Raw genomic sequence first — 16,119 nt, forward strand, 5'->3', positions numbered from 1 at the left:
TTGCAGTCTGTTCCAGGAAGTTTTCAGAGAGGACATTTAGTATTGCTTTGCAGGGTGTGTTCTCACTCTCACCACTTACATGACTGAAACAATCCCTTTCAGTTCTTGGGTGATTAAAGTCTCCTCCAATCGTGACAGTATGGTTGGAGAACATATTTACTAACAAACTGAGATTTGTTGTAAGTGTGTAGTAATCTAAGGGTCAATCTGGTGATTGATAGAAAGATGCAGTTATAAATTTATGCACGCGCTTTATACTGTCTCCTACCCAAAAAAATCCTATACACGATGATGTTGACTGCTGAAGCTGATGTCTTGAAGAACTGCGGTGAGCTCTTGCACACTATAAAGACCTCAGCCTGAGGGTGCTGCTCTGCTGAGAGGGAAGTGTGGTTTCCTGGAGTCCCTCCCATTGGTTGTTGCAGATAGTGACGAGCCCTCACTAATGTCTGTCTGTACTGCCAACTTTGGTGTGGCACTGCAATCGCTATATGATACCACACTTTTTCAGCTAATTCTTTTTTTATTTAGTATTTTAAGTCAAAACTATACTACAATTTTCTTTATGTGTGAGGAAATGGTGTGGGCGTGCACAGATATGCACACTTCCATGGGAGATTTTCAGTATCCTTTTAATATATTGGTCAGCAACCAGTTTCCCTATTACCATTGGCTAATAGTCTTCCAAGTCTCTAATATGTGTACATGGACCATTGTCTCATAAAAATTGCTAATGAGTAAAGACTTTATTCTCACTAAGCATTTGTTCATAACGTGCAGGGGCATTGATAATCATGCCACTAAGTGCCCTGAAACTAATGTCATCATCATCATCATCATCATCATCATCATCATCATCACTAACTTTTCATCTGTTTTATTTATATTGTAATTAATGGAAATTCATAACTTTATATTTTTTAATGAAATTTATGCTCTTCAGCACTGTGTGCACTGTTACGAAATTCTGTGGCAGATTAATATTGTGTCTCAGGCTAAGACTCAAATCTGGAAAGTTTGCTTCCACAGGGAGCGTTCTCTCTGACTGAGCTACACAGGCACTGCTCACAATCTGCCCTCACAGCTCTAGTCTGCTCCATACTAGTCTTCACAGAAGTTCTCCTGCACAAGTTACAGACTCCCCCAGCCATATCTCCCTAGTATCCCAGGAATGATAATCCAAGGAGGTGTGCAGGAGAGCTTGTGTGAAGTTTGGAATGTAGGGGAGAGATTTGGAGGCAGTAAAGACGTGAGGATGGGTCATTAGTCTTGCAGAGTAGCTCAGTCTGTAAGAGCATTTGCTATGAAAGGCAAGGTTTTTTGTCCCTTTCCTTATACAGTTTTAATGTGCCAGGAAGTGTGACATATTTTTTATTTCTTGTATTCTTTAAGACAAAGCAGTTGTGTTGATCACAATTTGTGTGTATGGATCCAAGTTTCCACGCACTACGAAGTCAGCGACATTTTATTTCTTGAATATTTGATATGCAATCTTCTCAAGTTTTCACTTTGCTTAAAAATACAGTCCAAATACAGTTTTAAATGTGATCAGAGACAGTCACCAGAACTGTTGTGTATTACCCTGTCAGTTGTAAAATTGCCAGCTAAAATGTTTTGTGTTGTGTTTTCCACATAGAAGCTGACCTGTATCCAAGAACTACAGCTGTTGGAAGTATTGTGTGATTATTTCTCATTTCGAGGAGTCAACAATGATTCAACATGTAACACTGTTTTCATGTCCTTATTCCCTCCGACAAATATGGAGAGATGTCGATTTCTGGCCAAACTTGTGTCTATGGCAATTTCAACAAAAAATACTCCTGTACTAAGTGCAACAGGCATATGGATGCAGGTAAAAATGAAAATTTGATAATATGTTAGTACTGATTTACATTTTAGGAAACCAATTACTACACTGATGAGTTGCATGTATATAAACAGTATTTTACGCTGTAAATTTTTTTATGTGCAATATTATAGTGAAATCTTCAGTTAACAACAGTTTATCCATTATTGCACAGTTGTTTTATTTTGCTTACTTTATTCTCAATTCCTTTTTTATAGCAACTTGGATGCACTTCTAAAGTCAGTATGGAGCTCGTGCGGGGACTGGTGAAAGATTATTTTGTGCTGGTCCCAAAAGCAGTAAGTGTGCTACAAGATTTGCCCCAGCTGGCGCCACACTTTACAGCCAATTTTCTGACAGCTGTAGCAGATATGTATGGCTCCGAAGGTATGTAGTTGAATCATGAGATGTAACAAGTTTTTATTTGCAGAAAGTAAGAAGTATTTTGCTCCATTTTTTCTGTTTCTCATTTTAAATCAACTTGGTAAGTATTTGTACATATTTACAACTGTTGATCTAAAAAGTCAAAATTTTCATTACAAAATTGTTTGTTGTTACTATTAAGATATACAGATAAACAAAATATATTGTAAATCCTGGCCTATGATTTATGTTCAAATTTGAGAGAGGAATACAGATGGTTTTCAGTGGAAGTTGGGTAACATGGATTGCTGCCAGTAACAGTCACAGAAGAGGAGGAGAGGGCAAACAGAAACAATGTAAAAATGGTGATAAGAAATACTGGTTGTAAGAGAATGAAGAGGGAGTTAGGGAATAGGAAGCATGTGGCCACTGATGGTGAGTAATGTGGGATTCTACCAAGAACATGGCAGGAAACGATGTGATGAAGGGTTAATTCCCACCACGTGTACAGTCCAGATGCTTGGGTAGGGTTGAAACTGGCACCAATATTGAAACAGATGTTGAATACATTGTTGTCATACTGTGTAACATGTTCAAAACAGATTTTTGGTTAAACTCAGTTAGATGGCGGCCATTCATACACGTGTTTTGCTGTCATACTCACGTAGAATACTGCACAGTAATTTTAGCCTATCTTACACACCATATCCACTTCAGTAATGTAGTAGGAAATACTGCATCTGGACTCCCATTAGGATGTGGTGGGTGGGTTTATGGGTCTAGTCTTCTAACTGAGGACTCCACAAGGAAATAGCTTGTATAGTGCAAGATTGAGAGTGTATTTGTGTGATGATGAAATACTACTTTGGGGAACAAAGATATGGTTTTGGGTGAAATATACCTCATCCCACTGTGTGGCAACAGAAGATCTCCTTGTGATGGAGTATTTTGTTTGCCTGGGTGGTAAGGGGAGAAGTTGTCAGCGTCTGTTTCCCAGTGGTAATGATATTGTTGATGTCTCAATGGGAATGGCACTGGGCACTTGATTCTGGACTTGCTGGACAGTATATTGTCTGTCTTTAAAGGCTTTTGTAAGCTCATTTGTATAGATAAATGGAGCTTCCCACTGCAGATTTGGTGCATGCAGTTCCCAACACTGTAAGAGAGGGACTTTGTAGGCCTAATGTTGAATGCTTGGCAACTATCAAAATAGAGGCTCTGTTGATAGGTGTTTTTAATATTGACTTGTTTCCATGCAGCTATTGGTGTGTTAAGGATCATCATTCAAAGAGATAGGTCTTTGGGCTGAGAAAGGTAAGTTAAAATGTAATTGGCAGAATGTGTTGAGATTCTGGACAAAACAGAAGAAACTACCACTCACGAAGATGTTATCCATGAATTTGAACCAGAAAAGAGGTTTAAGATTTTGAATGCATAGGGAGGATTCATTTAAATGATACATAACAGATTCATATACAACAGTGATAGACATGGCTGCTTGGAAATTGTGTGGAATTTATTATCCTTTACAGAAGGAATCATTATGGGTTTGAATGCATTTGGCCAACCAAATTTTAAAAAAGGCATTGGGTTTGGTGTTGCATCTCTTTTTCAAATATTTTGTTCCACAGCAGCAAGGCCTTATGCATGGGGGATCCTAGTATACAGTGATGCAGCACATGTAATGAAAAGCAAGGCATCTGATAATAATGCTTTGGAAAGTAGTCTGTTAAATTTTGAGCAAACACATACACAATTTCATTTTTCTTCATTAATAATTTGGCCACTTATCTTACAGCCATCCCCAGCGTGAACCTTGAGCTGCCTTACATGTCCCACATGTTGACACTCTAATGTGAGTCAGCACCATAGATGGCGATCAATATACCTTGCAGATACAGACAGGGTCCTTGTGACAAGTGGAGAAAGTGATTGGATAGTCATGTTCTAACTCGATGTATCACACTACAATGTATTCTCTCAAATTTAATTATAGCATGGCCTGAATTCTATGCCTTTTCTCATCTGCTAATCAGATCTCCATTACTTCCATAAATACTTGAGTTCCAAAACAGTAAGGTGGAACCTACAATTTTCACATCACTATTATCCGTAGAGTGGCCCTTATGTGTGCAGTGTTCCATTTTTGCTGAATAATCTGATAGTTGCAAGTCAGTGTGCTGTTGGTGTTTGATGTGTCTCCAATGAACCGTTCATGTTGCTTGCCATTCTTTAGTAGCCATTAGATTAGTCTTTGTAGCTTTTAGATTAGTTTTCAGACATCTCATCAGAAAGTCAATTTAGTTTCAGAAGGTTTGCCATTGTGGCATACAAAGAAAGAAAAATTCCTCAGATGTCAAAGTGGATAGCTGTGTGTTATATCTATTGGAAATCACTTTCATTTCAGGGTAATGACCTAAAACCTTCAACTTCTAAACTTTTTCAGCAAAAACTAGAGAATTCATCAGTCATCTGTAATTTTGGGTGAATAACGTCATTGTGATTTCATGTCAGTTTCATCTCTTGACTCTGATTTAAAACTGAAAAATTAATTTTTTTTCGTTCTTTTTTCTGTCGCAACTTTTTTCAAACTTGTCACTTAATTTCTTTGACATTAATTTGGCTGCTGTATCTGAAGTTCATCATAAGCATCTGTTGGCCATAGACAAGGTAAGACAGTGCTGCAATAGCTGCATGTTGTCCCTCTGGTTTCAAAAGGTGGAAAAATCTTCAATTCCTCTCTTGAGACATTCTCAGTTGGGAGTTGCAAATGTGCTGAAATAGTTTAAGTTGGCTGTTGTAGAGATTTCACATCATTTTAAGTAGAGCCATCAAGCATGCTGCGAAATGTCCGTAATACACTTTTTCACTTTTTTGTGCGCACAGAGCTTCAGAAACAGGACCACAGCATGTTGTAAAACTCTTTTATGTATTCATATTTGCTATGTCTTCTGAAAAGTTTCAAACCCAAAGCTGTGTGTAGCTTCATAGACTTATTATTGAATAAATTTATTTCATTTCATTACACGAACTAGTCTCTTTTATGAAGTGCACTTCATCAAATGCTTGTCCAGAAACAATTATTTTGGATGACTTTGAGCATCCAGCACCATTTCGTAAAGCATTACTTTTTTGTATGGCTACACATTGCATTTGGCTAATGATATCTATTGTCTAGTTTTTTCAAGATATCAAATTGTACAGTTAGCACCACTTGTAGTTGACAAATTTAAAGTATGTTTGCACATAAAAAGTGTGATGGTAACTGGGCATTACATCATGTTATATTGGCATTTTTACTGCTTTGGAAAATTTTGATATTTCTATGATCTTATCCACCACGTGTGTAATCATCATCATCATCATCAGCAGCAGCAGCAGCAGCAGCAGCAGCAGCAGCAGCACTTATATCTTGCTCATCTTCCAACTGAATTGAACTACTGAATGACACTCAAAATACTATAAACACATTCACAAAATTTCTTTCCTTACCAGTTGCTGTTGCAATGACTCTCTATGGGTATAAACTAAATATCTGCGAATTCCATATAGCATTGTGTCTATACGATTGCAGGTATGAGTTCCAGAAAGTCATCAACACGCTAATGATTGTCTGTTGAGAATAACCTCAATCTAGTGGGCTATAATGTCAAAAATCCGTTTTGCGACATACCCACAACTATTCACATATATTTCCCTCCTTGCAATAATAATTTATTCTGAAACTTGTTCCTGGTGATAATCATTTACTTTCTTGGTAAGTGTCCTTTGGTTAGTAACCTTTACACCATAATCTGATATTTTTGAATTGTTCATCATTTAAATAAAAAAAAGTGGGTCTTACAGCACCAGTGGGATCATAGAATGGATGAAAAATACAAGATCATTGACAAATGTGTATTGTGAAACATTCTTAGAGATGCATCATTATTTGTGACAATTTTAAATATCCCTGTGTCAATTGCTTAGCATAAGAATGACATAATCAAAGAGATGGTTACCCATGATTTCATTTTAACTACTCAGAAAGTTCTACGTTGAATTAGAACTTCACTTAATAATAATAATAATAATAATAATAATAATAATAATAATAATAATAATTAAACACAGCCACAATACATTTTATATTCAAACTTACAGAATGTAATCTGAAAAACCTACTGTTGAGTAGGGTCAGTGACCATGTGTGTCTAGAATTAATTCAGTCTACAGCGGAGTGTGCATTGATTTGTTTTTCTGGGCAGATTAAAACTGTGTTCCAAACTGGGAGTCGAACCTGGGACATTTGCTTTTCGTGGCCAAGTGTTGTACCCACTGATCCATCCAAACGTGATTCGTGACCTGACCTCACAGTTTTGCTTCTACCATTATCTCATTTCCTACCTTCCAAACTTCAGAGAAGGTCTCATCCATGTCTTGCAGGGCTAGCACTCCTGGAAGAAAGGATATTATGGAGACAGGGATTAGCCATTACCTGGAGGTTGTTTCCAGATTTAATATTCATTCTGCTCCAAAGTAAGGGCTGACTTGAAATTTCCTGGCGGATTAAAACAGTGTGCTAGACTGGGACTAGAACTTTTTGCATGCGAGTGCTCTACCTGTGGAGCTATCCAAGCACTTGCCCACAAAAGGCAAAGGTTCCAGTTTCGAGTCATAGAACCTTTTGTCTTTTGAGTGCAAGTGCTCTACTTATGGAGCTATCCAAACACTGGCCCACAAAAGGCAAAGGTCTGTGGTTCAAGTGTCAGTCTGGCACACAATTGTAGTCTGCCAGGAAGTTTCAAGCCATGGTGTACCGTTTCTGAGTGATAAAACTCAGTTCGTCATAAGCATCCATTGATCATAGACAAGGTAAGACAGTGCTACAATAGCTTTATGTTGTCCCTCTGGTTTTGAAATGTGGAAAAATCTTCAATTCCTCTCTTGACACATTCTCAGTTACAAGTTGCAAATGTGCTGCAATGGTTTAAGTTGGCTGTTGTAGAGATTTCACATCATTTTAAGCATGCTCATTGTTTTAGGAAATATTGGACTTAATGTCTGTTGATGTTAAAAACCACTGTGTTCTTACATTGTTCATTCATTTTGTAGCACTGGAAACACAAGAAAATTGGTTTATTATATCAACAGAATCCACAGAGTTAGCAACTTCGGTACATCTGAGAAAGTAGTTGTTGTTGTAGATGTGTGTCTGTCAGCTATACTTGTATTATTGCCCAGTTAAGTCCATTGAACCTAATCCATTAGACCTACATGTCTGCAGGGACAGGTGGGGAGGGAAGGAGGCGGTCTTGACAAGTGCAAATCTAGTTGAGTTGGAGAGTGTCAGTAGAGTAGCGTAACTGGTTAGACTATTAGCCTATGAGCATTTTATGTTACATTTGTTACCCTTTAAACTAAGTAGAGCTGTTCTCATTCTCAGGGATGGTTTCAACACCACACTGCTTTATTAGGTAGGTCTGTTAGTTTTAACACTACACTGTGTTATTAGGTATGGTCATATTCAATTTAGTATATCTCAGCCTTCCCCCAACCTTTAAACTGACTTATCCACCCAATTAAACAAGGACCTACAGTTTAATACAGACTCTGAACTAAAGTGCAACTGGTCATTTTTCATATTAACAAGTCATTGGCAGAGGAGAAAGTGTTAAAAGTCAGAAAAAACTAGGATGAAATGGAGACAGAAGCACATGGTGTTGGATTTGCAGTCTGACACTTATCCAATGAGTCGCCAAGAAACACTTCTGCATAAAGTATTTGTACATTATTTACATAACCAAACACTGGCTATATGGGGGAGAATTCTGATTGAGTATAGTCAGAAATTTATTTGAATAATGCTCATATGAGTGCAGCAAACTGATCAGTATGTTCCTTATCACCTAAGCTTTGAAAAGGTACACTACACCCTTGACTACCTCCCTTTGTGCCCCAAGCTGAGGTCCATCATATTCTTCCCCTCCAAAATTATTTTCTGTTTTCTACCATATCCTGCATCAAAATCCCTCATCATGCAACTCCTGCTCGCTGTCCAGTATTCCACTATCCCAACTTTCCACTCTACTCCTGTCCTTCTTCCCGCTATATTCCCTGTCCCACTTCCGCACCCTCTCTTCCTTCCCTCTCTCTGTCCCTACCTTTGCACACCTCACCTCTCCCCTCTCCCTCTATCTGCTCCCCTGCCCTGCCCTGCCCTGCCATGCCATGCCCTGTCCCACATACCCCAAGATTTTAAAATTTTTATGCAGATAGTGGCCTCTTTTCTATGTTGTTAAGGAGCAGATTTAAATGTTTTAGAGGATGGTTAATTCCCCATTTTTAGCGTTCTGTACCTCAGTTGCTAAAAACAGAATCCTTGTAGGATCACTTTGTTGTCCATCTGTTAAAACTCCTTTTTCACAGGAATTGTCTAAAATTTGCGTCAAGTACTGTGGTCTACAGTTCTTTGCCAACGTAAAGAAGTTTAAGCTTTTAAGTCAATACAATCAAAGTTACTGTAATTTATGTCACGTATTTTGATATTTGCAAACTCGCACATCAAAACTTGTAGATGAACTGTCTAAATACATAATTCTGTTTGTGCACAACCCTCAGAGCATGAGTCCTACTTACACTACTCCAGTTTTTTTTTATATGTATGTAAGTATTCAACCAGCCACTTGTATGTGAGGAAGGATTTTGTTGTTTGTATCTAGTGAACCTTCAATTAATGAAGCAATATTTTACATTAAGCATTTCATAATTTTGTTTGACTGCGAAGATTTGTACGTGAGCGTGTAGGATGACATGCTCACAATTACATTTTTTGTCCTTTGTTTTAGTATACTTATCAGTTCTTTTAAATTGAAAATTATTTTAAATGTTTTCAGTAAGGTCACTGATAACCATGACATTGAGTTCATCATCCATCCCCCTTCCATCTCTCCTCCTCACCTTGTCTCTGCCCTTCCCTCCCTCTCAATTATGTCTCCCCTCCCCCTTTCCCTGCCCCCTAATTAATACCTGTCATCCCAGAGTACTACTACTGCTCAAAAGTTGGCAGACAGTGGCCCCAAGGCTTGAGAGTGTTTTTTCTTCCTCTTCCCCTGATAGTAAAAAACTGCTTTTTATGACAGAAATGTAGTTAGTTTTAGTAGCGTCCCCTTTTTGAACTGCACTCTTCATCCGCCATTCCTCTAATGAATAGATTCCATCCTTGTAATATGGTTTTGAAGTTAGAGGTTGCCAAATCTTGTAAGCACGGTGCCTATCCCAACAACTCCCACTGCTAAATGCTCCATTTTTCTCATAGTCAGTAGAAACTTATTACTATGAATTTGTCCTGCATTGGTCCAGAAGACCTGCATATTATTCATCAGTTAGTTTTTTACTCTTTGCAAGGTAATCAATTAGAAAATTATTGCATCTCAGAACCATAACCTTCCTAGCATTTGAAATGTACTTCCCTTTCTTGACTGCAGAGCCATTGGCTTCTGTCCATTGCTTTGATTGCTGTTTTTTTTTTTTGTGGTGTGAGTTGGAGGACCTGCATCTCATTATCTTCAGTGCCAGATTGGCTCGGAGAATCAATGGGAATCTTTTAAAAATATTTCCAAGACATGAGATAGCCATTTTGGCATTTAGGTTTTGTTGACGTTCACCAAAGGCGGCATAATATTTCATGAAAATCTCTCAGCTGATTCATCTTGTGATTTGTACATTATTGTTTTTTTCTTGTATGCCTATGGCATTAGTTATACTCTTCTAATTACTAAAATCCAGTAACATGATTTTATGTTTTCATCTGTATTTGTAGTTTAGGACGTTCTCTGTTGTGAATCATCATAAAGATAAAAACTGCTTCATTTAAATTCACCCACCACTTTCTTAAATGTTTAAAACAGATAAATTTACACTTGTAATAAACCTTCCAAATCATATAAGGTACTTCTTTTCAGTTGATCCAATTGAAAGAAACTATAGGACTTGAAAAATTCATAGAAATGTGACTGTTGGTCAGTATTGTATTTGACCTTCTGCTTATTGCACAACACACACCAACATAACACACTGAAGTTTTCAGTATTTTAAACTAGACTGTATAGAGCATTGATTTATCAAGTAGAGGAAACTATAAGTGATGAGTTGTTTTTTTGTGTTTGTGGCTATATGTTACACATAATAAAATAAAACTGTGATTTTGATTTAAAATTCTGGCAGCACTGAAGGCATATGAGTTTTTATCATGAGGTCATCCTTAAAGAAGATTTTTGAGTATGCATTTTTAAGTGCCTCTAAGAATCTGTTTATCTAAAGAATGAAAATTTTGATACAAATTCCATTTTTAAAATCAGAGCGTTGTCACATTCCTTGCATATATGTCTAAAGATATGTAAAGCAATTCTTTTTGTTGTATGACTGCTAAGTTAATTACCAGTGATAACTGCCTGAGCTGCCCGTTGGGAACCTTTTACAAGCTCCCGGCTGACATTTGTTTAATTTACAGGTTACCTAGAAATGTCTGTTTCGGATTCTTTGGCTGACAGCTATGTGATTGATAATCTAACTTTTGCTCACATGTTTGACTGGACTACTCAGATAATTAACTTCCATTGGTCATGGTGTAGGAAATTCTTTGAGAATGTCAGCCAGTCATACTGGCCAAACGAGAGATTATCAATAACCAAATAGCAGGCATGCACAAAAGAGAAAGAAAACTTGCTATCTTTTGGAATAAGTGGAGCGAGAGTACAAACGATCTCCTTCACTACTAAATTATTTGCATTCTGCCAGAACTTTCCTTGCTAAGATTATCAGTCAAACAGCCATTGTGTGAAACAGATGGCATCAGGCAATATGTCAAGAAATGGCTGAAAAAGTCTTGGTGGCTACAATTGTTTGATGGTCTTTCTTTTGTTTCAACAGTGTGTGTGACCAGCATTATTAGAGATTTACACTCTAACTGATAATGGACTGTTACTGAGCTCATCTCTGATAAATTCATTTGTTTCCTAACAGAACCCTGTGTGTTGTAAATAATTTTCTTGTGATGCCCCATAATTAAAGAAAATTAAATTCGTTGGACAGGGTTTGGATAATCTGATGAGATTCTAAATGAAATTAGAAGTTTTGTTGTGCCTGATCTCATGCTTATGTGAAACTACTAAAATGTAAGAATTAGTTTTTAAGTGCTTTAATAGAAGTAGATCACTAGCATGAACCACATACAGAACTTTCTTCCATGTTACCACAAAGTAATTAAAGTGAAGAGCAGATTTTTGCATTGTTATGTTTGGCAGTACAGTGTTTGTTGGGTGTTGACAGCTTTTAGTGTATTGTGGTGTTCTATTTTAGATAAGAAGAATGTTACAAATCCTCCACCAAATGCTCTTTTGGAAATTATTACGCGGTGGATTGCTGAAAATCCTACTCTGTGTGCAGCTGCTTTAAATGCGGCACCAATGGTTGTTACTTCAGTTGGGGCTCATTCAACACCTGTAACACCGTTTGCTGGTCTTTTCAAGTAAGTCATCTCTTTTTTGTGCTTAAAAGTTTTCACACCATGGAAGTTCCTTTAGTATTGAGCACATTTATTCTTTAAAATAAACTAGATTGTTGCCATGTAGATCATACTTATAATGCTTTAAGTCAGACAAAATGTCACTTGGAAATATTTTGTGAGCTCATTTTTATTTTTTTAAACTTAAAATATTCTATAAGATTTCATAAACTTAATAATGTACTGAATAAGGTGAAATGTCATGTCTTCATTCTAATTTTACAGATATAAAATTACAGGATATCTATTGAGACAAGACAATTAATATTTTTTACACATGTTGTTGGGAATTTGTGGAAGAGTTATATGTTTTTGGCATGAATGGCTAGTATAGATTTAGTTACATGATCTTCCACCAGGACTGACTTGCCAAATGTTCATTTCCATCTCTTGAAACAGTATACAAATGAGCTGTCATTTCTGATACAGTTTCCATAATTATTCTGAGTTGGTATCCATTTTTTGTCTTCATCTCAGACCTCATAAGCACATAGAGGAGAGTATTTAGAAATACATGGTCTAAAATGCTGATACAGAGTTAGAATATACATAATTCAGCACAACTTGGGTACGAGAATATACATAATTCAGCACAACTTGGGTACCTGTAGATGCACATCTTCAACAAAAATGTTAATCACTGTATTATAGAGGCTGGGGTTAACATACTGGTGTGGTTCCTGTGGTGCAGAGTAGACTGGGTTGATGCCTATTGGACCATCAAAGACACTAGTGAAACATTATTAACAAAGTAAACTGTTATTGTGCAAAAATACACAGTTGTCTTGACTCTCAGCCACCTGTGGCAGTGGGTTAGGAATGATGTACACCACGCCAGGAACGTGTCAATACTAGTGCAAAGTGTGCCGTTGCGACCTGCAGAGAGGGTGGTGGAAGCATTGATGTCAGTTGCCTGTGGCATCACAGGGCCTCTGACATGCTGTGTGGGTGATAGGTTCTGCTCCAGCCACAGCTGGTTATTCCAGAAAGTGGGTGACCAAGGCTCACTGATTTTACCATAGACTGCATGCAGGAGAAACACGACTCCTGCCTCTACATGAAGCTGTGCGGAGTCACACTTTGGCCAGCTGACACTTGCAGCATCAAAGTCTGCCCACAGGAACAGAAGTGGACAGTTGCAGTTGCGTGCACCCACGTTGACAGGTAACAGTCAGCTCACTGGACCAACTGGTTAAGCCACCACAAGGCCCACTCTGAAGATGGCGCCCATAGCTCCCCATCAGTCTTGATTCAGTTGGTGGCACTGCAGCTCATGGCAGCTGTTTTCCCAATGAGGGACTTGCTGCTCCATCAAAGATTGTGGATGGCTAGATGAGCAAGGGATAGTCCATCATAGGTTCATCCTCCATGATGGATGGCTGTGAACTGAGTAGATCCCTACACTGAAGCAGGAGTGATAGATGTGCAGGACTGATATGTTTGCTTTGCTACTGTGAGGTGGCAGTGACATCACTTGGCCAGCTGTTCTTGTCTGGTCAGCTCGTCTGGCTGCTCTGGTTACAGCTGGAAGGTGTCTCCACGCTTCCTGTCAGTGACAGTGACGGCCACATTTTGCAGAGTCAGTGTAGTGAATAGTTACTCTTGCATTTGATTTAAGCTTTCTTACTCCACTCTCTGTAGTTATCATAGTGATGATATGCCTCTCTCCATATTATGTCATTCTGCTGCATTGGTACCTTGGACACCCAGCTCTTACAGTGCACAGAAATTAAGTCTGACTTGTGACCATATTACATGCTACACCAGCAGTCCTCCCTTGATGGCATTCCCTGTTCTTTGCTTGCCTCTAGCACAACCAGGGGAAGGTTTCAAAATTTTACTCAACTGTGCAAAGCATATTATTCGGTGGTGCATAATTACCCCTTTCTTTCACAAATCCACCTCAGATTTGTCTCAAGGTATCTCCTTAAAAAGCCTTGACAATTATTTACAAATCTAAAGTTTACATTATTCATTGCATTTCCTTTTTTCTAGTGAGGCTCATACCTTGAAGTTCCTTAGCTCAATGCCTGTCTCAGATTCCTCAGGGCTTAGTTCACTGAGCAACATATCCTAGGAGTATTTATTTTTTTCTAAGTCAGTACTACAATTATTCTCCTGTAACATAGCCCACACACAACCCAGTTTACAATCTCTCTCTCTCTCCTCACTCAATTTGCAGTCCATTACTCTCACTTAATTTGTAATCCATTACTTTCACTCTCTTTTAATTACTCTTTATTTCTACTGATAAAACCATCAACTTCTCTGTTTCCCCACATAGACAAGACACCATTAAATCATGACACAGAAAGACATCTTGATGTTGAAAGACATTGTGATTCAGAAAGAAAAAGTAGCATCAGCTCCCTGTGATGTCTCAGGGCCACTGGGCACTCTGTGCGGGTATCATCGTCCATTCTGGCCACAGCTGTTACCAGCTCCAGATAGTAGGTGACCAGGACATACCTGATCATACTATAGGCTGCATGCAGGAGAAGCACTTCCAGCTCTCTATGAAGTGCATGGGGTTGTGCAGAGTCATGCTGTGTCCAGCCACCAGGAACACAGCTATGATATTTCATGTTTTCTCAGTGTTGATTGATTAATAATGAGCTTCTGGATGTTCAGCTGAATTGTTGTTTCCATTTTCTGCACAATATTTTGACAACCAACCCAGCAGTCTTCTTCAGGTGCTGCAAGTTTTGTTGTTGTGTGTAGACTCTGACTACTTCAACCAGACTGTGAGCTATTTTTGGTCTCAAACTGCTGTTTATCGCTAAGTTTGATTCCCAATGTCCTCTGCACTCCTTGATGCTCTTAGAGAGCACACATTGACATTCTGTGAAATGCAAATTTCCGTAGCATTTTCTAATCTGATGGACATGATGGCCGGCAAGATTTTAATAAATTGAGAGCCAGATCCTAAGAGTTATTTAAATTGAAACCTCTATCCCTGTTTATTAGGTTTTCTTTTCTTCTTTATTTCGATACACTCTTTAAGCCTTTTGCTGATTTGGGCATGTATACATATCCTACTACGCTGTTCTCCAGGTGCTGTGAATGTGGGTAGGTACACCACTTGGGTTTTCCTATGGTGGTATGTCTGTGTGCATCTTGAGCCACTGACCGCTCACTACTGCAGCTGAGTTACTTCCATACCTTGGTGAATAAAAAAGTTATTAATATTATTTATTATACAACACATATGCCTCCTTACATGCTATCATTTACAAAAAACGTCGTTCTGACATGTTAAATTGTTTGTGAGATGTGACAATTGTTGTGACCACATGATTCGCGATGCACAGTGACATGAAAGGGCACATCACATACAGGCGTCCTTTGGATGTAAAACGAAATAATGTAAGAACAAAACAAGATACCCTGCTTTCAATTTTGAATAAAATTTCAATATCTTATCGACATTCCATTCAGTGCAATGTATCAGCTAAAATCAATCCATTTTATACAATATGTTTTTACAACTGTAGAATCTTTAAAATTTTGCACAGTGTTTAACTTAACCTGACACAGCACAGTAACTATGGGCATATAACAAAAACAGGGTGTATATGTTCTGGGACTACCAGTAAATCTGGGGAAAAACTGGGAATTTTGTCATCCTCAAGAAAATCGGGGAAAAACCCAGGAATTTTTTAGAATGCCAGGAATTTTTCATTGTTTCAGTTTTCAGTTAAATTTTTGTGTAATAAGAACTGATACTCTAACAAAGAATTTTACATTAGCCTGCTAGTGCAGCAATAAAATGTAGACGAGATAAAAACACCAAAATTAAAAGTTAAATTGCAAAGAAATGTGTGATTTACAACAACAAATCACTGTGCACTCATAAGCATCTACCAACAGCTAAATGTGTCGAATGCTTTAGGAGGAAAACTATTCAGTGCCTTGTAATAATTAACTGCCTTTAATGAGCATGACCTCATAACCGTTTACTTTAGTTTCATTTAATCAGTTGCCAGCAGGCTCATGTGCGTGCGCAGAGCTGAAGTCGCATATAAGCAGTGCCTTCTCCTGCTTGTGGCTTCTTGAAGTGTGGCTCTTGGCTGTATAAGCAGTAGCAGCCAGATGCTAGCCGGGGGAGGGAGGGGGGGGGGGGGGAGAATTGTCATGCCCAAGCTGCCAGATTCGTGCACGTGCAGAGCAGTCTGTGTTGTAGTGGGGGAGGGGAGGGGTTAGTCTCTGCCTGACCTATGTTTATGTTTTGTGATTTTGTTTATAGCTCTCACATCAAATGAAAACAAAACAGATTTCTGTGGCTAGGAGTTGCTGGGTGAATTAAAACACATTCACATACAGAAGGCTAAAATATGTATTAGTTTCAGGTTTTTGTTTTATTTTA

At 38.2% G+C, this 16,119-nt stretch overlaps 1 protein-coding gene across 2 annotated transcripts in view; it reads left to right on the forward strand.

The window, feature by feature from the left end:
* Positions 1 to 16,119, forward strand: part of LOC126474061 (integrator complex subunit 15) — a 42,706-nt gene that overhangs the window by 14,268 nt on the left and 12,319 nt on the right. For both annotated transcript variants that reach the window (XM_050101471.1, XM_050101472.1), the window contains exons 3-5: positions 1,637 to 1,852; positions 2,065 to 2,233; positions 11,549 to 11,717. In XM_050101471.1, the coding sequence (XP_049957428.1) occupies positions 1,637 to 1,852; positions 2,065 to 2,233; positions 11,549 to 11,717 (554 nt within the window). The remainder of the gene's footprint in view (positions 1 to 1,636; positions 1,853 to 2,064; positions 2,234 to 11,548; positions 11,718 to 16,119) is intronic.

Source organism: Schistocerca serialis, chromosome 4, assembly GCF_023864345.2.
Source record: "Schistocerca serialis cubense isolate TAMUIC-IGC-003099 chromosome 4, iqSchSeri2.2, whole genome shotgun sequence".
In the NCBI taxonomy this organism is placed as follows: domain Eukaryota; kingdom Metazoa; phylum Arthropoda; class Insecta; order Orthoptera; family Acrididae; genus Schistocerca; species Schistocerca serialis.